General features: G+C 54.3%; 6 protein-coding genes across 6 annotated transcripts; 3 read left to right on the top strand and 3 right to left on the bottom strand.

The window, feature by feature from the left end:
* Window positions 1–136: 136 nt before the first annotated feature.
* On the bottom strand, window positions 137–2,075 carry QC764_402570 (uncharacterized protein; the record flags this gene model as incomplete). The annotated part of the gene is made up of 2 exons (XM_062946537.1): window positions 1,640–2,075; window positions 137–1,572 (listed from the first exon to the last, which is right to left on the bottom strand). Exons 1-2 carry the CDS (start codon window positions 1,689–1,691, stop codon window positions 137–139), a joined length of 1,488 nt encoding a protein of 495 aa, XP_062800177.1. The 5' UTR covers window positions 1,692–2,075.
* A 2,487-nt stretch (window positions 2,076–4,562) lies between these two features.
* MPP10 (U3 snoRNP protein) lies at window positions 4,563–6,866 on the top strand (the record flags this gene model as incomplete). Its single annotated transcript, XM_062946536.1, has 1 exon — window positions 4,563–6,866. One exon carries the CDS (start codon window positions 4,563–4,565, stop codon window positions 6,864–6,866), a length of 2,304 nt encoding a protein of 767 aa, XP_062800176.1.
* A 730-nt stretch (window positions 6,867–7,596) lies between these two features.
* On the top strand, window positions 7,597–8,767 carry PaNUO19.3 (PSST subunit of the respiratory complex I; the record flags this gene model as incomplete). The annotated part of the gene is made up of 4 exons (XM_062946535.1): window positions 7,597–7,639; window positions 7,744–7,924; window positions 7,987–8,668; window positions 8,728–8,767. 3 exons carry the CDS (start codon window positions 7,597–7,599, stop codon window positions 8,435–8,437), a joined length of 675 nt encoding a protein of 224 aa, XP_062800175.1. The 3' UTR covers window positions 8,438–8,668; window positions 8,728–8,767.
* Window positions 8,768–9,245: 478 nt separating this feature from the next.
* QC764_402545 (uncharacterized protein) lies at window positions 9,246–10,425 on the bottom strand. Its single transcript, XM_062946534.1, has 2 exons — window positions 9,748–10,425; window positions 9,246–9,685 (listed from the first exon to the last, which is right to left on the bottom strand). Exons 1-2 carry the CDS (start codon window positions 9,854–9,856, stop codon window positions 9,504–9,506), a joined length of 291 nt encoding a protein of 96 aa, XP_062800174.1. The 5' UTR covers window positions 9,857–10,425; the 3' UTR covers window positions 9,246–9,503.
* QC764_402540 (uncharacterized protein) lies at window positions 10,049–14,399 on the top strand. The gene is made up of 2 exons (XM_062946533.1): window positions 10,049–10,150; window positions 10,208–14,399. Exons 1-2 carry the CDS (start codon window positions 10,107–10,109, stop codon window positions 11,850–11,852), a joined length of 1,689 nt encoding a protein of 562 aa, XP_062800173.1. The 5' UTR covers window positions 10,049–10,106; the 3' UTR covers window positions 11,853–14,399.
* Window positions 14,400–15,029: 630 nt separating this feature from the next.
* QC764_402530 (uncharacterized protein) lies at window positions 15,030–17,392 on the bottom strand (the record flags this gene model as incomplete). The annotated part of the gene is made up of 3 exons (XM_062946532.1): window positions 15,030–15,098; window positions 15,154–16,478; window positions 16,591–17,392. The coding sequence occupies 3 exons, from the start codon at window positions 17,390–17,392 to the stop codon at window positions 15,030–15,032; spliced, it is 2,196 nt and encodes a 731-aa protein (XP_062800172.1).
* Window positions 17,393–22,190: the final 4,798 nt, after the last annotated feature.

Here is a 22,190-nt window from a genome sequence, read left to right as displayed (position 1 = left end):
ACCCCATCCGATGTAATGCGCAACCCGTACAGTTAAATACAAAATGACCCAATACCAAAGAGAAGAAAAAAAGGGAAAAAAAAGAGATCTCTCGTCTCAAGATCATCAGGCTATCACGCCTTCCCTCAGACTTTGATCATAGAGGAGCATTCCCAACCACAAGCACAAGCAACACCCCGTTGGCCGCACATATCCCCGCAAACGCAATCCACGTCGCCACCAGCCCAACCCATCCCATCCTTTCCTGCCTGGCCACCGTCATACAAATCGCCGCACATGCCAGCCCCAAAGAAGTCATGATGCCCAGCGTCACACCCGCGTCCACCTCAAGTCGCTTCTTGTTACGCCCCGCCGTGATGAGCACAGTCGCAATCCCCATCAAGACATACGCAACAGCGTAGCAACCCCACGTGATCCAGAAAAACATGTTTTCCCTGTACTGCTCAATGCGCTGGTCATTGATGCTCGGCAGAGCAGCATAGTGAGGACGATAGCCGGTAGGAAACTGATCTTCCGAGGAAGCATACCCATACGACCCCCTCCGACTGTGGCGGTTGGAGTAGTTGGCATCCTCCTCCACATCAGTGTCGGACTGGCCACCCCTACTGCCAGGCGGTATCGTAAAGTAGCTCGGTTCGGTAGAGAATGGCTTCGCACGAGTTGAACCGTACGTCGAAACGGTCGAGTCAGTCGGCAAGAGTGGTCCGCGCTCAATATCATCGCTCAAGGGAGACTCCCTCGACCGCACCGATCGAATCGACATCCAGGCTGAGTTCAACCTCTTGACCGGGTTGGAGAAAAGATTCCCAAGAGCCTTCATGCCGGGGAAGCTCATGTCCTCGTTCGGGTCAATATAAATAGCATAATCCTCATCCCTCCTGTCGTTGTCCCCCGCCTCGCTTCCGCAGTCGTACTCATTCCAGTACACCACCTGTGACTCGCTCACAATCGTCGCCTCGCTCGGGGAGCTCTGCCGATCGCGCGGGTCGACCGTCGGCTCGGGGGTCGGGGAGCCAATCCCGCTCATGCCGACAGGCGATGCTGCCCGCAGCGTGACCAGCAAGTCGTCATACCTGGCCTGCAAGTGCGAAAAGTCGCACCGCGTGAAGCTTTTGGGGTGCGACAAGACATTGTCCCTGAAGCGTATCCCCAGCGTCGACGACCCGGTCCATTTTCTGTACTTTTTGAGTATCTTGCGGAACGCCACGATCTGCGCGTCGACAAAGCGCCGCAGGGAGCGGATGTCGTCGCCGCATTGGAGGAGTTCCTGCTCGTACTTGACAAACCGCCGCTGTCGTTTGATCGAGATGGTGCTCCGGCCTGATGTTGCGCAGCGTACTATTAGGCGGTGAATCTGATTGGACGAGTGCTGGAGGCGCCGCGAGATCTCGTCAGCCTTGCTGGAGACAAAGAGGTCGACTCGGTCATGTTGGCGACACAGCTCGCCGTAGAAGCCTTCCTCGAACTTGCCGAGGGCAGTGTCTTGATGTCCCGGGATCGCTATGGCCGTCGCTTGGTCCTTTGTCGTGTGCGTTTTGATGTGGTGTTTTAGAGAGTTGTAGTCAATGTTATCTGCCATGTCGGCGCAGGTTAGAAGATGCGGTTTCGAGAGGCGGTTGTGGCGGGTTTGCAAACTTACAAAGGCTCCATTGCGGAACAGACTCCTGTTCGAACTGCTCCCCGTATTTCATTCCTCTCTTGACTTGTAGGGGATTCCAGATGTCTTGCAAGAAAACAAATGCCCCGATAATACCTATATGCCAGTTTCACAATAGATGCTTGGGGAAGCGGTGGTTCAGTGGGCGATGACGACAAATTGACGAATCCTATGCAAGGGCGGGTACAGTCGGCAGGGCAGCGCTCTCGATTGTTTTGGTACCGGGTAAGCAACCGATGATTCTGGAATTGTTTCAACCGCAGCGGTCGATTTGACTCGACTCGAAGCAATTAGTGTCGAAGAGAAGAAACAGAGGGAATTGGGGATGCTGAAAGAGGCCTCTCTGGGCAAGAATTTGGGGTTTCTGAGCAAGTGATAAACCTGGAACCAACGCTTGTGCTGGAACCGGAGGGAGGCGAAGAACAAGAGCCTGCCAGTTCCCTCGGGCTCGGCAGGTGTCATCAGTACTTTGTTCAACCTTGTAAGCTTGGAAGAGTCTACAGGTACCCGTACCTGCTGCGACGCTGGTGGGGTACCATGCCGTTTAGTGGACCCCTACGGCCACAAATTGGGGCTGGGTTCGTCTGGGCAGGGACATGGCACATGGTAGCACATGCTGCAGAAGTGCGTCGAGTGCGTCCCTCCGCTTGCAGATGCACCGAAACCACAAGGAGTCCCTGGCAAAAAGCTTATCGCGACCAACTCTCCTCGGTTGTGTGTCCGTGAACCCGTCCAACCGAGTTTGTGTACATACTTAACACACAATCACAGTTACCTATTCCGTACAGGTAGGGCGCTAGGAAGCATCACAGAAAGGCTTGTCCTTCTTTTTCCGACCCTTCGCTTGGAAATTGAGATCTCGAGATCAGATCTATCCACTGTCTGCACAGAGTACAGAACTGACTGATCAAGCTCCGTAGCTGCCGGTCTTCCCTCCGGCCATCGGTCCCCTTCGACGATGGACAGCAGAGGAAGAGGCGGGACGGGAACGGCTTCATAGCTTTGAGTGCCAAGTTAGGATTGTATGATAATATGCCCGTCGTGGCTTGCCGTTGTCTTGGTGCTACGTAAACGGTTTAAAGCCAAGAGAGAGCTTTGGTAAAATACTGACTCGCATTGCGTGACAAGAAGTCATGTTGCCACTTGACACGCCCTCTGGGATAATATCTTGAGGACAAACCTCCTACCTCACGCACGCGAGGACTTTCTACAGCAACCGTTATTCGGCGGATAGGCATGTCGTTTTCCTCTGCATCTGCAGTACTGTCGGGAGAGTAGCATTCATGTTCTTGGTCCAAAAGTTTTGACCTCTGAGACGGACAGTGCCTCCACGTGGGGGAATTCGTCCATCTTACTGGCCCCCGCCGTAGAAGGTGGCAGCTTCCGCCGGCCTCTTCAGACTTGAGAATATTTTGGAAAGAAATTTTTGACCCATTCAAGCGACCAAAGCGACGACGCTATCTTGGGCCTTGCATTTCATTCGGGACATTTCCCGTCCCCTGCAGAGAGATGGTCGAGTTTGCCCATCAGTTTTGTCCCAAAAGTTCATCTTGGACTTTCGTTATCGGCTGGTTACGCAGACGAGTCGAGAGAGGGTTGCTGCTTCGTCCTGGTGTACATGGACAGATAGAGTACCGAAAGATTAGAGACAAGTGACCAAGGGTGTTTCAAGACCGAAACAATCCTTGCGCAGCGTCAGTGGCTGGTGCTTCCCCCGCTTGGACCCCATGAGGGCCTGGACAAGGGATCTGAGGCCAGGGTCAGCGCCGTTGAAGATGAGGGACGGTTCCTCCATTCGAGGCATCGATTGGTGGAAGTCCAGCTTTGAGGAGCACGACATGCCTGACTGTCTCGTGACCATCTGATGAAGATTGAAAGAAGCTTTTCAGCGTCACATAGCTTCGGGAATACGCGTGTCTGCCTCTTATAGGCCTAACGGCATCAGATATCTCTACGTATACTTCACGGCTTGTGTCTGAAGCGAAGCGAAACAGGGGACCTGCGCACATCGCGCAGCCCGGAAGAAGTCTCTTGCTTCCGCGTCGTTGCTGTCGGCTCGGCTTGCTGGTCTTCGTAATGCGTGATCAGAGTTGCTCAAGGCTATACCGGTCGTCTTTGCGGGGTTCTTGATGTGCTGTAACCAGCCACGATTGAGAGAGTTTTGCGATCTTCACTTTTCCTGCGATTCCGGCTACACAAACACCATCCCGAATTTCGAATTGGAAGGTGTTGATGAGGAGCTGGCCAGTAATTTTAGCTTTCGTCCAGTAGAGTCGTTGATAGTCAATGCGCGCTTCATGCTGTGGGCGATCCAGAGTAATGACCGTGAAGCCTCCCGTCGGCAAGATAACCATTGGAGGAGAAGATCATCGCGGCCCGTATACTAGGTGCTGTTTGAGCCAGCCCATGCAGTGAAGGTGGTGTGGTTTCGAGTGCAAGGTGGTCAAGTTCAGATTGGTATTTCTACTCAAGTTGACTTGATGCTAGAGATAAAAAATGCGGGTGAAGCCATCGGGCAAACGTCTCGTTGCTGCTGTTGTTGGTGTGCGTATCATGGAATAACTGTGCCATCAATGGTTGAGAGGTAGACAAATTCAATTGGCGAGAATGAAGACCTAAGAACAAGACATCCATATCATTGTAAGTGTGCTCAAATGATCTTCTGTGAATTTGGAGAAGCTCTCAAGGTGCTGCTGCAAGGCTCTTGAATGGGGGCCTTGCGATAAGCCTTACTGTATCAAAGGCAAAGCTCATGATTGGCTGCATCTGCCCAGCTTTGTGGTGGGGCTCAAAGGCCGTCCGAGATTTTTTGGAAGCAAAGAAGCGGCCAAAATTTGCCTTGCAACAGCATTTTGACTTTTGGGCATCGCGACGCCACAAACACAATTCGCCAGAACCCAAAAGCATGGCAGGGTCGACAGGCAGCAACTCGGACCTCACCTCCACCTCCCACACCCTCACCAATCTTCCCGCCATGTCGCAAAACGGTGTAGCTGCCCTCGGGCCCAGCTCGGCCATCGCCCTCTTCCTCGACTCGACTGCCCCGGCAAACCGCCATCTTTTCCTGCAGCCCCCACCTCTGCTCCCCAACGGCTCGCTGCAATTGGCAAAAGAGACGCTCGACTCTCTGGCTGGCCCGGTCAGCGATCAACAACAGCAGAGGCTCCGTGAGGCTGGCAAGAAGCGCAAGAGAGACGGCAGCTACGGTCAGAGCGCCATTCTAAAAATCAGAAAACTGCATATCGACGGCTTCGAAACAGATCAAGTATGGCAGCAGGCAAAGAAGATCATCAGCAGCGCGCTTCAGGAGTCGACATCGGTCCTGGAAGAACTCCAGGAGAACAACGAAATCGAGCAAGAAGGCGCTGGGGCCAAGACCCTGGATCTCGGCAAGGATGGGTTTGAAGTTGGATCGGACGATGAGGATGACGCGAGCGCATCTTCCGATGTTGACGAGGGCAGTGAGGCCGATACTGAGGACTCTGACGAGGAGACATCCAGTATCGGCGAAGAAGGCGAGAGCATGTTCGATTTGGAAGCCGAGGATGACGACGAAGATGAAGACGATGACGAAGATGAGGAGGACGAGGAGATGGGTGTAGAAGAGGAAGGGGCCGAGGTTGAAGAGGACGGAGAAGATGATGAGGATGAAGAAGACTCTGAAGCTGAAGTTGCCGACTTCGTTGAAGACCCCAACGGACTCAACGACGGCTTCTTCTCAATAGACGAGTTTAACAAGCAAACCCAATGGTTCGAGGACCAGGATGCTCGCGCAGATCCAAATACAGATTACGCCAGCGACGAGGAGGCTGTCGATTGGCACGGAGACCCGTTCGCAGTCAACAAATTTAGCAAGAAGGGGGCCAAGGATAAGGATTCAGACATGGACATGGATGACATGGATATGGATGATGACGAGGACGACGAGGGACCAGCATTGAGCAAGAAAGAGCTCGCAGATTTGGCCAAGTTCAGTGACAGCGAGGATGACGAGGGTGATGATGACCAGCCTGCCGGTGCTGACGATATGGACATGGACCTTACCGCCAACGACATCTACTACAAGGACTTCTTCGCGCCACCAGCTAAGAAGAGGACGGGCAATCAGAGAAAACCATACATGCCCAAGAAGCCGTTCCAGCCGACCGAGGAGGATATGGAAAGAGCCGAGAACGATGTCAAGCGTGATCTCTTTGATGATCTGTCCGAGTTTTCCGCCGAGGAAGACGCTCTGTCTGATGCCTCGGCCGGAAATCCCAAATCCCGTCGCTCCGCCCACGAGCGCAGACGGGTCAAGATTGCGGATGAAATTCGCAAACTCGAATCTGAATTGGTGGCCAAGCGGGCTTGGACCTTATCCGGTGAGGCCACTGCGCAGGCTCGTCCCATTAACTCGCTACTCGAGGAGGATCTTGACTTTGAGCATGCCGGCAAGCCGGTACCAGTCATGACAGAGGACGTCTCCGAGTCTATCGAGGAACTCATCAAGCGACGCATTCTCGCAAACGAATTCGACGAAGTTCTTCGCCGCCGTCCCGATGACTTTGGCAACCCGAACTCGGCCCGCCGCGGCCTGGTGGATATCGAGGACACCAAGGGCAAGCAAAGTTTGGCCGAGATATACGAGGAGCAGCACATTAAGGAGTCCAACCCTGACGCCTACGTCAGCGCGGCTGACGACAAGACGCGGAAGGACGAGGAGGAGATCAAGCAGATGTGGAAGGACGTCAGCGCCCGGCTTGACGCTCTCAGCAGCTGGCACTACAAGCCCAAGCCTGTGGCTCCCACTCTTACCGTCGTGGCCGATGTCGCTACGGTGGCCATGGAGGATGCTCAACCCACCACTGCCCAGGGTGTTGCCGGCGGCGAGAGCATGATTGCGCCCCAGGAGGTCTACGCGCCAGGCAAGGATTCGGCTGAGAAGGGCGAGGTTGTGGCCAAGAGCGGCTTGCCAGTGGCCAAGCAGGAAATGAGCCGCGAGGAGAAGGCCAGGAGACGTAGACGTGAGAAGGAGCGCATCCGCAAGGCCGGTGGCCTTGATGCCAACAAGCCTGTCAACAAGAAGGCCGAGGCCCAACGGGAGACAATGAACGATCTCAGGAAGGGCGGTGTCAAGGTGATCAATAGAAAGGGTGAGGTTGTTGGGTTGGATGGGAAGAAGATTGTGGAGCACAAGGGACCTCATACCAGCGGTGCCTTCAAGTTGTGATGGGCCGACATTGATAATGAGGTGCGCGTGTTGTTTGGGTTTCATTGTTAGCATCTGTTGTATTTATCGTCGAGGCTTGAGATGTTGGATTGGAGGTCGACCTCCCATTGGTTTGCATTTCCATGTCAGCAATGCATAGATATCTTTGCTTAGTCTTGTGGGTAAAGATCCTCCTTGCTGATGGAGATAATCATGTCAAAAGTCCCCCAAATTCCCTCTGTTCATAGAATTGGTGTCTGTACACAGAGTAACTCTTGATGAGATTCATCGGAACGTATGGGAGGTTCAACATCAAGTGATGTCGTCACCAATTAGAACCGCCATCAGAGCTCAAAGCTGGCCATAGCTTCAAAACAAGTCGGAAAATGCCGAGCGTTGCGAAAGGCGGGTCATTTTGTACCCCATATTCAGGCGACCCCACCAATCAAAACCCGCCAGTTTGTGCTTAGAACCTGGCCCCTGCACGGCGGGCGGGCGAAAGAGAGTAGGCGAAAAGCGCTCGGGGATATCAACGTCGAACCGCCACTTTCCCAGCCTTTGATAGGGATCGAGTTCGTTCGTGGGGGTTTTTTTTCCCAATCTCCCCAAGTTGCTCGCCGTTTCGGAACCTCTCCACTCAACAACCACTCCGCTACCTCGTGCGACTTACCTGCTCGGGGCCCGGCAATTGAGGCTTGGAACGCCGACGACGAATTCCAGACCACCTACCACAACCTATACCACGGACAAGATGCTTGCCTCCGCGAGGACAGGCGCCTCGCTGGCGCTGCGAGGTAAGTTGAGCTGGATGTTTTGGGCAGAGGGGGGAATGTGGTTGCTGGGAGAGGGACGGGGGATAAGGAACACAAGTCTAATCATTGTTGCTACTCTTGAACAGCACGCCCTACCATGACCCAGCTCGTCCCCCTCCGCGCCGCGGCGGCCATCTCGTCGTCGGCCCGCAAGGACGCCGGCGCTGTCCAGCCTCACGGTGGATACGGGCTGTCGAAGCTCCACGAACGAAAGGAGGTTCCCCTTCCCAGCCAGGAGGGCACCAAGGGCTTTGTCCAATACGCGCTGTACGTCATTCCCCCTCCCTTTCCCCTTTCCCCACCCCCGTTGCTAACTATGTGTTTAACAGCACCACCCTCGACATCATCACCAACTGGGGCCGGCAGTCGTCCCTCTGGCCCATGACCTTTGGTCTGGCCTGCTGCGCCGTCGAGATGATGCACCTCTCTACCCCGCGCTACGACCAAGACAGGCTCGGTATCATTTTCCGCGCCTCGCCTCGCCAGTCGGACGTCATGATTGTGGCTGGTACGCTGACCAACAAGATGGCACCGGCGTTGCGGCAGGTGTATGATCAGATGCCTGAACCTCGCTGGGTTATCTCGATGGGGTCGTGCGCGAATGGGGGTGGGTATTATCACTATAGTTATAGTGTTGTGAGAGGGTGTGATAGGGTTGTGCCGGTGGATGTGTATGTGCCGGGGTGCCCGCCGACGAGCGAGGCGTTGATGTATGGGATTTTTCAGCTGCAGAGGAAGATGCGGAATACCAAGATTACGAGGATGTGGTATCGGAAGTGAGTTTTGGGTGGGGTTTATGGGTTGGTGAGTTGGTGGGAAAAGTCTTGGGGGCTTCATTAGAAGAGGAGGTTTGGTGGGAATTTTGGAATGGGAAACTTTCCATCTCCCATAAAAAGAGTGTCCTGTCCTTGTGTGCGTGTGTGTGGAGGTTGTACTGTACATATGGTTCTTTGAAAAGGCCTTGACTCCCTCGTTTGTTTAGAAACATGATGGAGGGAGCGGCTGTTTGCTGTATGTTATGCAGAATGTTGCTTTGGAATATGCATTGACACGAATCATGTGGTGTTTAGAGCTCGAAATCTTTATCTCAGGACAAAATTGTAATCTGTTTTGGACGACGTTATCCCACAAGCAGGCGCTCCCCCCCATCTATGCCCATTTTCTGAGTTGGGTACCCACAAACAAACCATTCCTGGCAGTCATCGGTAATCCCCCGTTGCTTTTAAAGTACCAAGCCACACAGACATGGCCACAGGAAGTGACTTGAAACCACCGACAAGACGGAGTGGATTGATGATCAGGGAGATGATGGCAAGTCCAAGCTTGTGTCCGAACCTGGAGGCTAACTCGCCGAGAATGTGCATGAAGAGGCAGCTGAGCCAGTGACCGACGAGCATGAAGATGACGAAGTGGGTGAGTTCGGTGCTGAGGGAGAGGTGGTGTCGGAGGAGGAAGAAGGCGATGTAGATGAGGGATATGGATGGGGGGAGGGGGAGGATGGCGAAGGTGTTGGGGTTTGGCTGGTGAACTTTTGACATTCTTCTTCTGCTTTCGACATGCTGTTCTATGCCTTGCTGTACTGCGTTCAGCCCGATGTATGTAGGATGTGGTGTGGATGCAATAGATGATGATATACACATTATGGTACAGGCTATTTTCTACACCCTCTCCTCCTACGACTTGTCTTCCCTCCGGCTCCCTGACTTGGCTCGGCGGTGTTCTTTTCCATTGGTCCCTTTGGATTCGAAGAGACATAGATCTTGAAATGCCCAAATCAGATGACAGCTGGTGTCTTCCCAATTGAGTGGTGATTGCTTATCTTCGTGCCTCCATAACCTCCGTTTCCTCATTTAAACAGCCTATACAGACCCAGATAGGCCAATCCTAACGAGAGACCCGTGATGGCGGCACTCCTGCTGCGTATACCAAATCTCGATTTTGAAGCCAAGATGGCAGCCTTTTGTGCTTGTAATTGTTGCTGACCGGAGAGATAGCTGTAACCAGCAAGACCCAAGAATGCACCGCCGCCTGTTATGCAGGATTAGAACATGAGCCCATGACATGAGATGAACCAGAAGGCGAAAACATACCCACTATCCTGCACGAAAGGCAGTCGTCATCTCTGTCTTGCTTGAGCAGATCCTCAAGCTTCTCGGGCCTGTCGAGAAGGGAGAGGCGTGGGATGTCGTCTTTAGCCATTTCTGTGAGATGTTATGCAGATGTGAGTTATGGGTGTTATTTGACTTGGAGTGAGAGACCTCGAGGATGAGACGTTCAGGAACATCAAATTCAAGACCCACTTGTCAAAACGGCCTTTGTCGCGCGCCAAGCGTTTGGCACACCAAAGAACCCTTGCAAGCTCCCACAGCTCATTGCGTCAGTGCCCGCCAACAAACAGCTTCCCCCCAACTGAACCACATTCAACCACACACTAACCTAGCTGCCCACCATGAACGGGGTCATCGAGGCGCTTCACATCTACGACGAGCACAAGTAAGTTTTCTCTCCAACTTTAAATTGCACTTCTTCTGCTGAGACCTTTTACCAAAGCAGCCCAATCCTCTCCCACACCTACACCTCCCGTCCCCTCTCCCCCTCCTACCTCCTCCCTTTCTACCTCTCCCATCCCGCCCCACGACCGAACCTGATCTACCTCTCCCAGACCAACCCTCCAACCCTGGTCTTCTCCCTCGCCCACGCCAATCTCTTATTTCTCATCACCACCTCCTCCGAAGTCGAACCCCTCCTCGTCCTCGAGTTCCTGCACCGCATCGTCGACTCCTTTGAAGAATTCCTCGGCGCGCCACTCCTGGCTCACAAAATCGAAAGCAACTACGATGTCGTCGCCCAGCTCCTCACAGAGATGTGTGATGCCGGAACGGTCAACACCACCGAACCAAACGCACTAAGGGACATGGTCGAGGTGGAAGGATGGGTGGACAAGCTACTGGGGGGGTTGAACCTATCTGCGGGGAAGAACTTTGCCGGGGGTTTGGGGGGAGGTATGGGAAGCAGCGCTGCATCGTCGTCATCGCTGATATCACAAAACACCCCCGCGCTGCCGTGGAGGAGGGCAAATGTCCGGCACACTTCCAATGAGCTCTACGCCGATGTGGTGGAGACGCTGTCGGTCACGCTCGCGCCGTCGGGGAGACCGCTGGCGGCGTTTGCCAACGGTACGATAGCGTTCACGACCAAGGTTTCGGGAGTGCCGGATATTGTGGTTACGCTGAGCGGGCCGTCGGGGAAGCATAACCTGAAGGGGATCGTTGACTTGCCTGTTTTTCACCCATGTGTCAGACTGGCAAAGTGGAGGGAACAACCTGGCGTGTTGAGCTTTGTCCCGCCAGATGGGAGGTTTACGTTGGCGGGGTATGAGGTTGATTTGCTGCCTTTTGACGAGGACGGGAAGCCGCCTATGGGGAATGTGAAACTGCCGGTTAGTCTGGAGATGAAGACGGGGTTGGGGCTGACGGGGTCGGATTTTGAGGTGAGGGTGCAGTTGAATAAGGTTTTTGGGAGCAGCGGGAGCGTGCAAGGAGGGGGGTTGGGTGCGAGGACTGGGCTTCAGGGGAGAGGGTCAGGGGGTGGCAGTGGGCCGGGAGGAGGGTTTGGGATTCCGAATGCCGGGACTCCGGCGTCGCCTTCGCTGCATGATTTGGTGATTACCGTGCCGTTGCCGGCGGATGTGAGGAATGTGCCGGAGATTAGGCCGAGTAAAGGGGATGCGACGTATAACCCTGGGGAGAGGGTGCTGGAGTGGACGATTAGCAACAAGGAGCTGGCGCAGGGCATGTCTGCTTTTGTGTTGAGGTGTACGGTTGTGGGACAGCAGGTGACGGAGGAGGGGGAGGAGGGTGATCCGACTGGGTTTGGGTTTGGTGGTGGTGGTGGGGGCTATAACTACGACGAGCCGTATCAAGACATTGCGGTCACGAGTACTACAAAGGAGAAAGGGGTGGATAAGGCTTGGGAAGCGGAACGGGACGAGAAAAGACAGGCGCAGAATAAGATTTTGATGCCGAGCTCGGCTTTGGTTAGTTTTGCTGTCAAAGGGTGGCTGCCGAGCGGTATCAAGGTTGAGAGCATCATTATTGACCCGAGGAAGAGTAGAGGGATGGTGGAGCACATGAAACCTTACAAGGGAGTCAAGTATTTGACCGTGAGCAAGGGGGGCGTTGAGATTAGGTGTTGATGATGGCATACCTTCACAAACGCATGGTATAGATGCATCACTAATAGATATATCGGGGGGTCAAAGGACTTCCATGCCAGGACTGTTCGTTTTCTATGGGTTGATGTTCTTACAGTGGTGTGTCTACACTGTAAGGGCCTTGTAGCACTGTGTGGTTGGATCCGATATCCCGATGGGGATACAAGATGCAAGCTCTACTATGTGCACTGCAGCTGCGTCAACGTAGCATTCTATCTCCAGATTGCCCAACACATTATACTCAGGCTCGCGGTTGGTCAACTTACGAAGACTGAGCCAGGCACCAACGAGCCATCCTTTATTCAGCACTCTGTAGATTTGGCCTGAGAACACAAGTATGAAGTTTGATATATACTATTTACTCATACATCATGGTTGTCTCTTCAGAACCTTCACTCGCTCGACGTATCATACGTCACCACAGCATTCTGTCTTCGTCACCGACCCCTAGGAGAAACAAAATACACCACAACCAAACTCCCAAAGTCCGACACCCTCCTCCCATAACCCGATCCAATATCAACTCGCCTAAATAATGACCACTCCCCTCGGGCCCAAACCGACAAAGAGCATCATCCGCCGGCCTCACCTGGCCATCACCGCGCCTCTTTCCCCTCACGCAGAGGTAGAGTTCCCCGCCAATCCGCCCCCAAATGTTCTTGTACATTGACCTCATATACTCACCTCAAAAATAACAAGATCCCCCGGTCCGAATCTCACTCTGCCGCTCGGGTGTGCCGTGCCGGGGCGGCACGGTCGACGGCAACGACAGACGGACTTGCGTACCTGTGACTTGCGTTAGCTCCGCCAGATTTGAGGCGGGCTTGTTTCTCGGCGAGGGTTCTTTAGCATGATATTACTGCCATGTTAAACTAATGCTGGTAGAAAGCTGATAGCTGAGAGATGGTAATGGGGGCCAGGTATTTCAGCCGGCCTCCAAGTTGCAATGATTTCAAGAGGTTTTGCTTGAATAGGGGGTGCTGTGTGTTTCCTAGGTAGGTGGATCGAAAAAACTTGGTTTCTTTCTGACAATGGAGCTTGTCTGTGGGCGTCGTTTTGCAATAGGACCGGTAACAACGACATCCATTCTCGAACAACATTGACCGTGTTTGCTATGACATTATAGAGCCTGTCCAACACCGAAATAATAAAGTGAATCACATCCCCCCCGCGACCGCCATCTAGTCCCGTCATATTATCCCGCGTGTTGTTTGGTTTGGCCTCCTGGCCCGGCACTATTGACCACCGCCAACTCCCAATGCCTTACTATCAGTATCCCCCCAACTCAAAAGCCGACCTCTTCTCTACCACTAAACGCGAAAAAAAAACATGCGCGAAGCGTTACACCGCAACCCCAGAGCCCTCCCTCCCGTCCGCGCTGAACCGAGCACATCCGGCGGCCAGCCCATATTATGCTGGTCGCTTGTCTTGCACACCATCCCTCCATTACCAGCAACTGTTGTTGCACAGCGTCAAGATTCCGGGTTCCCACCAACAGACCTCATCATGACGGCAGCGGCGGCGGCGGTGGTGGTCCCGGATCTCGGCCTGATGTTCCAGGTTACACGCACAACCGAACCTGCAAGGTTGGACGCATAGATAACTTATCACACCCCCCGAAACAGAGCTGACTATCTTCGAGATAAGGTAGGTAAAAGCACACAACCGGAAAAGTTTACTAGTGAATTTACAGACGAAGCGGGGGAGGTGACGAGGCAAGCGCGGTCATTGTTGCTGGTCGCGGAGGCTACGCCGCTTGGTGGCATTTGGCTGCTCTTGTCTTCTTTGGAGGTGGGACCTAGACGAGGGAATGGAATGGTGATGCGGCATGCATAGAAAGGCAAGAGGTGAGAGGGTTTTAGGTCCGTAGGTCGAGGGAAGAATGAGCTGAAAATATTCAGTGGATTTGCTGCGAGGGCAAGGCAGGTTTCTTTATTTATTTTTTTTTTTTTTTTTTTTTTTTTACCTACTTATGCAAGATATCATGGACCTCTGGAGGTTTGTCGTTGGACAATGCACACCTACCATAAACGCAGCGATTGGGATAAGAAAATGGGCAACGATCTGTAATGGACATCTTATTACACATACAAAGGTGGGCATATCATTCCGGCCGGTGTAAATCGGTGAAATCATGACAGCAGACAACGAGAGACGGCCTTACTCATACATACCCTCAAGACAGGTCCCCTCCATTACAAGACGCAGACAGCAGTGTTCTCCTGAAAATGCAAGCAAACACCCATTCCGTCCGGACACCCAACCTTGCTCCTCCGCAGTTGGCACCGCCCAACCATCGGGCAGCTTGTCATACACACCCAGATCGAACCTTGGGCGGGATGTACCAACTGACCCATTTACTGACCCTTCTTCCTCCTGCAACAACAAGTTCCCCATCACCACATCGCCCAGCCCGAATCTGTGACCTCCCTCTTTTTGATCGCCATATAGTGCGCTCGATGGTAGTAGTAGACATCCAACAAACAAAAGAACCAACAACATAAAAAGTCATATTAACCCCCCTTCCCCTATCAGCCCGTGATAGACCATGCAAGGTATCTAAAATTACGACCTCGACTCAAACCGTGCCTCTTCTCTGCATACTATGGCTGATAACAGCTGTAAAATACAATACAGTCAGTCATGCATGTCATACGGTAAACACTTGAGCATTCAACAGACATTGGACCATCAAACAAAGCACCCAGACAGTAAGCAATAAACTTATATTTCCTCAACCTCTCCCCTGCCCCTCCCCCTTTCTGATACCCCCTTCCCCTAACTGTCATACCATACCCGTACACAGCCACCAGCCCAGCCGATGCTATTCGTACACACACACACACACACACACACACACACACACACACACACACACACACCCCTCTTCCTTCCCCTCCCTTTTCCTCCCATGAAACAACAAGAAGAAACATGAGACACTTTCGGCTCCTAGCATACATTACATGATTGACAGAAAAAGAATACATCAAATATTGGGTATCATAAAAAGACATGATGATTACAACAAGCTTAAAGAAACAGAAGAAGAAAAAAAGACAGGATAATACCCAGTTAGTTGTTGTTCCAATGAATAATGATGTTGTTGATGCGAGCGTCAAAGAAAGAAAAAGAAAAACAAGAGATGGATGGTTAGCTCAATCAGACAAAAGCAATCCCCCTCCTATGCCCAGCCTTCAACCCCATATAAATGCTATACGTCGCCACGTCCTGTCCGTCTGTCAGTATATCCCAATCTTTCATGTTGTTGGAAAACAAAACTCACCCTAGTAACCACACTCCCCGCCCCCACCGTGCTCCCCCTCCCAATCCTCACCCCAGGCAAAATCACCACATTCGCCGCAATCCACACGTCATCCTCAATCACCACCGGCTTCCCATACTGCGTCCCGCTGTTGCCCGCCCGCCTCCGCGGATCGGTGCTGCATGTCCCCGTGTAAATACACACATTCGGGCTGATAATGACATTGCTCCCGATCCGGACCTCGCAGACGTCATTGATCAGACAGTTTCTGCCAATCGAGACATTGTTCCCAATCTGAATGTTGTACCCATAGTCGCAGTTGAAGGGCGCCTCGACAGCCGTGTTGTCGCCCACCCGACCCGTGTGCGTGACGGGGGACATGAGAGTGGGCGAGAGGTGCACGCCTTCACGAGGATGGAGAATGTCTCTGAACAGGCGGGCGCGCTCGGCTGGGGAGACGCCAATGTTGGGGTTGGTCGAGTTGTTGAAGCGCCAGCAGGCCGCGTTGCAGCGCTCGCGCTCGAGGACGAGCTCCTTGTCAAAGGGGTAGTATTGTCGGCCGTTGAGCATCTCTTCCTTTTCGCGACGGGGACGGTCAGAGGGAAATTGCGTGTGAGATAGGGCCAGCTGAGCGGTGGCTTGTGGCCCGCCGCTGCTGCCACCCACAGACGACGATGGCGGCGGGGCTGGAGGGGCGGCCTGGGCTGTGGGCGGGGTGGCCGTTCTGCCTGTGTGGAAACTATAAGGAGGGTGAGCAACAGTGGTGCTTTGCGGAGGAGGGGGGGGCGGCGGAGGTGCTGATGCAGATGGCGGAGGCTGCGACTGCTGGGACTGCTGCTGCTGCTGTTGCTGCTGCTGCTGCTGCTCGGGGTCGGTCCTAGTGAGGTCATGCAGGGGCGGCACCCTCTGGTATTCCTTGGGTGCCCGGTCAGACAGGGCCGAGTTGGTGACGGCGCTGATGGGCGTGGGAAACATGGCTGAGGCTGATGAAGTGTAGGCAGAAGAAAGAGCAGACAGCTTGTTGTCAGGGCTCAGCACGGAGCTCGGAAGTGTGGATGCGGTCAGTCTATCGTCGTCAGACTGTAATGGGCGACCCTGAGGGGGGGTGATCCGGAGCGTGGGCTGGACGCGGTTATAAGCAATCGAGTCGCGTTTGGACGGCGGACCCGGAAGCGGCTCCCGGGGGTATGGTGGTTGCTGAGGCATCCCGTAGGCACCTGGTGGGACGTAGTTGGGGTCCTTCGATTCAATGGTGACTTGGGCCGGTTTGGCCTCGGGCTTCTGCCATGTTCCCCTCTGCGGGGGATATCCCGCACAAACAAACCCGCCGCGGATACAGTTGTTACCTGGCAGGATTGTTAGCCCTCAGCAAAACAGGTCGGGCCCAACGCGACCCCATATCGAGGGCCATATAACAACAACAACAACAACAACAACAACAACAACAACAACACTTACATTCTGGTTTGGTCTCGTCGCATTTCTTTTTGCGCTTCCTGCAGGTCAGACAGCCTGTTTTGGTGCGGTTGCTGAAATTGCGCTTCCGCTTCTTGGGATCTGACTGGATGACCCCATCTCTGCGCTGCTCCGGCGTGTACTGGCCCGAGTACATACCTCGGTCATCTCCGTCCGGGCTCTGATCCCCATAGTCGGCGCTGTCTCCCTGGCTCGTGGCTCTCCGGTGCCTATCGCCGGGTTGGTCGTCAGAGACGGCCGATACCGGTCCTGCCGAGTAAGGGCCCTCGTAACTGGAGTTGCGCTCTTCTCTTGTCTCTCGTGAATGCCAGTGATCGGCATCCTCCCGTCTCTCGTCCCTTCTCTCGTCGCCGTAACCCCGGTAGCTCTCCCTCCGCGGGGTGCTATAACCGTCGCGAGTTTCCGAACGGACCCGTTGAGCGCCATACAGCTCAGGACGATCTCCCGGTTCTGATCTGCCGGCCCGCTCGGTGGCTTCTGCCAGGTCTGTCCGTTCGGACCTCTCCCTTCTCGAGGCAGGAGACGGCTGGCGTTCCCTGGTTGGAGACTCCGAGTTTGAGCGCTTCCTCTTGTGCGATCCCTCCTGTCCTGATGCCGACGAGAGAGACGATTGCCCTGGAAAAGGGAGCCTGTCGTGTCTTTGGCTAGTGGTGGAGCTCTCAGCGGCGGCAGGCCTGGGATCTGCGGGTGCCGATTGGCCGGGTCCTCGTTCCGCGTCGGCCGTCCCGTTCATGGCCTCGGCAGGCCTTGGTGAGCCCCCATTGAGGGCCGTAAATGTCGACATTGCTGTTCACAAAGCTATGAGCCGGTGGGTGGACTAGTGAAACAGCCAGCTGATTGACGGCGCTTGGGTGATGGTGAGTATGAGTGTTGAAGGTTGTGCCTGAGGTCGTAAGTAGTGGGCGATGGGGGTGAGTGGTGTGGCAGATAGATGAGACGGCTCAAAGAGACCATGCGCTGGTCTGGGGATCGTGAAATTCACTGATGAATCAGCGTTTAAAAATTTAAAAAAAAAAAAAAAAAAAAAAAAAAAAAGTGTGATCAGCCTGCAGGATTTCCCGGATGCGATGCGCCAGTGATGGAAGGCGGGGGGAGGAACCGGTCGGTGCTCGTGCGTCGTTACCCAGCGTTGGGTTCGCCCGGATGGAAATAGGTTATGCTGTCGCCGGACCTGGGGCCGGTGACACTGCTTGCGCGGACTGGAACTGCTGCTGCTCGAGAGCTCCCTACCCTGACAATAGCTAAGGTAGCTCCCACAAGCTTCTCTGAACTCTCAGCAAGACTGTGTGTTGCTGTTGCTGATGAGATGGTGAGATGAAATGACACGTCAGAGGGTCATGAACGGTTCTATCCAGAGCCGACTGGTGATTGTTGATTTGCGCAAGCTGCAAACTGCTGCAGAACAAAATGCGAGGTGTGTTTGGGCGAAAGAGTGTCCGGAGCTCTCGATGTGTTGTTGTAGCTGCTGTGCCGGGTCGCCGCCGCCGCCGTCGCCCTGTCGGTCCTGTCCTGTCCTGTCCTGTCCTGTCCTGTCCTGTCCTGTCCTGTCCTGTCCTGTCCTGTCCTTCCCTGTCCTGTCCTTGTCCTGGTCCCGTCCTCTTGTCCAGCTATCTAGTCCCGTCCTTCGTCTCGGTGGTTCAAAGCCAGAGAGTTGCGCGCTGTCGACGGGGCGTGCAACGTAACGTGTGTTGCCAGGAAATTTGAGCCAAAACCCCAGCCTTCTTCAACAGGAAGTTTGGAGCGTGGGCGCTTGGTCCCTTTTAACGCGCGATTACGGACACCGCTGCGCCTGTCGGGAAGGGGATGGATTGGGTGGGTGGATGGACGGAGTGGATTGGGGTGGGATGGGGTGGGGAGGCTAGTACCGTACCGTACTCGTACCCAGCAGGAGCCAGGGTTCTGGTAATACGGTATTTCTGTATCTGTACTCCGTATCTTGTATCTGTACAGTGCTTGGTGCTTGGAGGTTGGCGGTTGTTTATACTACCCCCGGCGGACTAAGGGTAGTCCTCAAAGCTAGGCTTAGCTAAAGACCGGTCGGATCTACGGGTATTGTTGAGATCGCGGACAGCCCGGGGCTTCCAGGCTTGCTTTGCTGCAGATGTGGTAAAGCTAAAGAAGAAGGAAGAAACCCGCTTTCGTCAACTGTTCGCAGCAGACGAGCGTCAAAAATGCAAGGGCGGCTGGTGCTGGGGGGGCGAGTCGCACAGACGCCCGCGGGCAGGGAGCTAGAATGAGGAAGGGTGCTGTGGCATGGCGCCTAATCGGGGAGACATGTATGTACCGGTACCTTGTGACGGAAACCTTGGTTGCTGATTCTGCGTGGTGTGCGTGCAGTGTGGTGGTGTGCGTGTTGCTGCAGTGTGCTGAGCCCAGGGTTGGATTGCCTTCTTGGGAATAAGTGCGGAAAGGACTGTCCCTCCTGTCCATCATGACCGGCCGGGCCAGGGCACTTGCAGAAGGCATTGCCAAGCCATATTCTTGTCGGCACACTCACGACAGGGGTTGTTGAGATCTTCTCCTTCTCCAAAGTGAGACTGTGAGAACTGACATGTTACTCCGTAGGGAACATCAGGATCACATCACATGGCGGGTGCGGATATCTTCAACTGTCCTTACACCAATTGTAAGTTAATTCCCAGACCGGGCCGGACTAGGCGGATAAGCTGTGGCCTAGCATTAACTACTACTGCTGGTCCCCAAAGCAGGTCCCGCCCACGCCAGCCGGGCTCGCCAAGTCAGTCGGTTGTGGTGGAAGTGCGTAGAGTTGCCTGGTATTATGCGAGCTGTAAGAGCGGCTTTCGCGCGAACGAGCGATCAAGCGATCAGAGCCGCCATTCAGGCGAGTCCACCTACCGAGTCCTGGCTTCACCGCGGCTGGAAAGGAGGGAGCCAATATAAAAGCTGTGCGACATCTCACTTGCACGAGTCGACAGTGTCGGAGTGGTTCCTCACTGACGAATCGCTTGCCTTCACCGACGAGTATTCGCAGCCGAGAGGGTTGCGGCTGTCGTCGTCTGTATCTAACCTGGTGGTGCAACACTGTACCTTCACCACAACTGTGTTGCTCGTCGCCGTCTATTCAGAGAGAGTTCGAGCAGGTGTCTTGGCGCGCACATCGCTCCAGGGCAAACCCCTGGCAGTAAGATCTGGAGGCGCTTGGTGCGAGATACAAGGAAACGGTTGACAAAAGATGAACAGAGCTGCGGGTCAGATGGCCCCATCCGCCACCCGAAAGCGATGCAATCAGGATGCTTGACCTGATTTGCCAGTTGGCAATACAGCTTTTCTGCAGACGTGTTCCAAACTCCTGAATGAGCCGTCATTATTGGGCTGCAGGTGCGTTGGAGCGGAGGACCATCCATTGCAGCAGAGTGAGCAGAAGCGAGGAAGCGTTGTCGTCACGTAGCTTGGGCTTTGAGCATCTCTACCCCACCGCCCCGTGTGTGCCCGTGTGTGTGTGCCCATGTGTAAGTGTGTGCCGTCCGGCGGCCGTCGAGGACACCTCACCCCCGCCGTTGCTCGCCCCGAATCGGACCTTATTTGTTTCTTTACACTCGAGAAAGAGATAAGACGACACCCGCTCCCGGGGCCAACGAATGCCGCCAAAGGGGGCAGAAGGGGCTTGAGGAGTCGAGCAGGATTTGCCAGCCGGTGATGTGGTGATGGGAGCGTGTGAAGCGAGCTCGAGTCTCACAACGAGGGCCAATGATGGGCCGTGACAGGGGTCGGTGCTCATGCAATTTGACGCGGTACGTTAATCCCCATTCTGCTATCGTTTTGCGACGACTGGTGGTGGTACCTGAAAGATTCGATTTGTATTGTACCAAGTTGTATTTCAATCTGGTGACGATATCTTTTCCTATCCCTTCAACCTCATCCTCTCTCTAGCAGATTCATCTGACCCAGAGAAGAATGCCTCGGCTGAAGTCCAGCTCGTACGAAAACGGTCGCCAATGCTGCACCGTCAGGGCCTTTTGGACCAAATCAGGCCAAGCGCCGGCCTTGCAACGTGCGGTTTTTGTGGAAGACGACGCTGGAAAACCACCACCACGTCGTGACCAGAGCGACCCTGTGGAGGACATGGCGTCCCCTCTGACGGTGATAACTCAGCGTGTTAAACCCTGTACCCCTGCGGCGCTCCTGGACTGTCACTCCTCTGTGATGAGAGAGACGGCCCTCCCCACACTCTGATGAACCCAGCTTCTGCAGCATCGACGTCGAGGATGAAACCCACAGCCACTAATCTTCCGAGAAGCGGTGGTCCGGGCAGCAGCAGGGATCAGGCATGGGGTGATAATTATAGAACACCATCTCGCACCTCATGCACAAAATTGCGACGTTTAATATCAGGCTCTGCGACGCGCGCTTTTTGTCTTTTCTGCGCTGCTGAGTAGGCTCGAGGCGAAGGGGGGACCAGGTGCCGGAGGAATAGGAAGCCCAACTACCGCGGCAGCAGCAGCTGCTGCTGCTTTACCGCCATCGCCAACTCCTCGTTCCTGGGCCATGGAAGAATCCTGGCTGTGATTGGTTGGAAACCAGATCTGGCAGGACCTATGAGAAGTCGGGATTTTGAATAATCGAGCAAGGTATTCTTAGAAACAGGTTGCCATCGAATGGGAGGCGTGCGAATGAGCCGGTAGGTGGCCCCGCCGCAGCAGTGTTCGTCCCGTGATGAAACATGCAGTTGGAACCTTTTGAGGCTGCGGCTATCGCGACTCGCAACTCCAGACCCCCATCGATGACGGAGCAAATTCTCACCGAACAGGCAGGGAGGTCTGGGAGGAGGACGTTTGAGCGGTGTGCGGTGCGACGGACGGCAGCAGGCGCAGACGCACGTAATGTTCGGTGGTGTCGTCAGCAAAGTGGATGCTGTATTCGGCGTGTCGACTCATGTAAGAGGTTTGTATTTCTTGGCCCCACAATAGTATCGGAACGGTCACCTCGTCAGACCGGGCCGATGCGGGGCCGTCGACGACACTCTCCTGACCGCCAGAACAACTCGACCGGACGAGTTTGCTCTTTCGGTGCTAATATCTCTCTTCCACATCGCGACTTGTCCATTCGGGTTCGGAGCCAAGTCCGCTCCGCTGACGTCGAAGGCCGAAATCGAGAAGGCGTGGTTGATGCCTGTGTGGCTATCATTCTATAGTGATTAGGCTGCAATCATCAGCCACGGTTTGTGGATTGTGGCCTATTTGTGCCCTGCAAGTCGTTCCTGCCTTCCAGTCATGGTGTCAGCCTTGCACCTGGCGGCATCATTGAACCTCCAATGAAACAGGTGATTTACCTCAGCCTGGTCCAACACCACATGCTTTCTTGGGCGTCTATCTTTTCTAGAAGCATTCCAAAACACCACAGGCCCGGTTTCTAGTTCCAGCCTAGGTAAATGCAGGTACCATCACCGTTCTTGGAGAATTCATGTCGTGCAGCAGCAGCAGCAGAAGCAGACACGGGAAGAATCGACGGCGTCTAAGTCGCGGCGTCTCGCCTACCTGCCTGCCGTGAGGCTCTCCCCCGCACACCTCAATTCTCTTCTCGGCCGTGTCCGCAGTGTGTGGCCTTCCGGTCGGCCGCAGATG

The sequence above is a fragment of the Podospora pseudoanserina genome, chromosome 4 (assembly GCF_035222485.1).
Source record: "Podospora pseudoanserina strain CBS 124.78 chromosome 4, whole genome shotgun sequence".
In the NCBI taxonomy this organism is placed as follows: domain Eukaryota; kingdom Fungi; phylum Ascomycota; class Sordariomycetes; order Sordariales; family Podosporaceae; genus Podospora; species Podospora pseudoanserina.
Note: the sequence above shows the minus strand (reverse complement) of the source record. Positions and strands in the feature narration are given on the sequence as shown.

What these genes read in the sequence shown, in the direction of transcription:
- QC764_402545 (XM_062946534.1), bottom strand. Translation starts at nt 9,856, where the DNA reads ATGGCTAAAGACGACATCCCACGCCTCTCCCTTCTCGACAGGCCCGAG. An exon ending in CCTTTCGTGCAGGATAGTGG is followed by an intron (nt 9,686 to 9,747) that starts GTATGTTTTCGC and finishes CCTGCATAACAG; the next exon opens with GCGGCGGTGCATTCTTGGGT.
- QC764_402540 (XM_062946533.1), top strand. Translation starts at nt 10,107, where the DNA reads ATGAACGGGGTCATCGAGGCGCTTCACATCTACGACGAGCACAA. An exon ending in CACATCTACGACGAGCACAA is followed by an intron (nt 10,151 to 10,207) that starts GTAAGTTTTCTC and finishes CTTTTACCAAAG; the next exon opens with CAGCCCAATCCTCTCCCACA.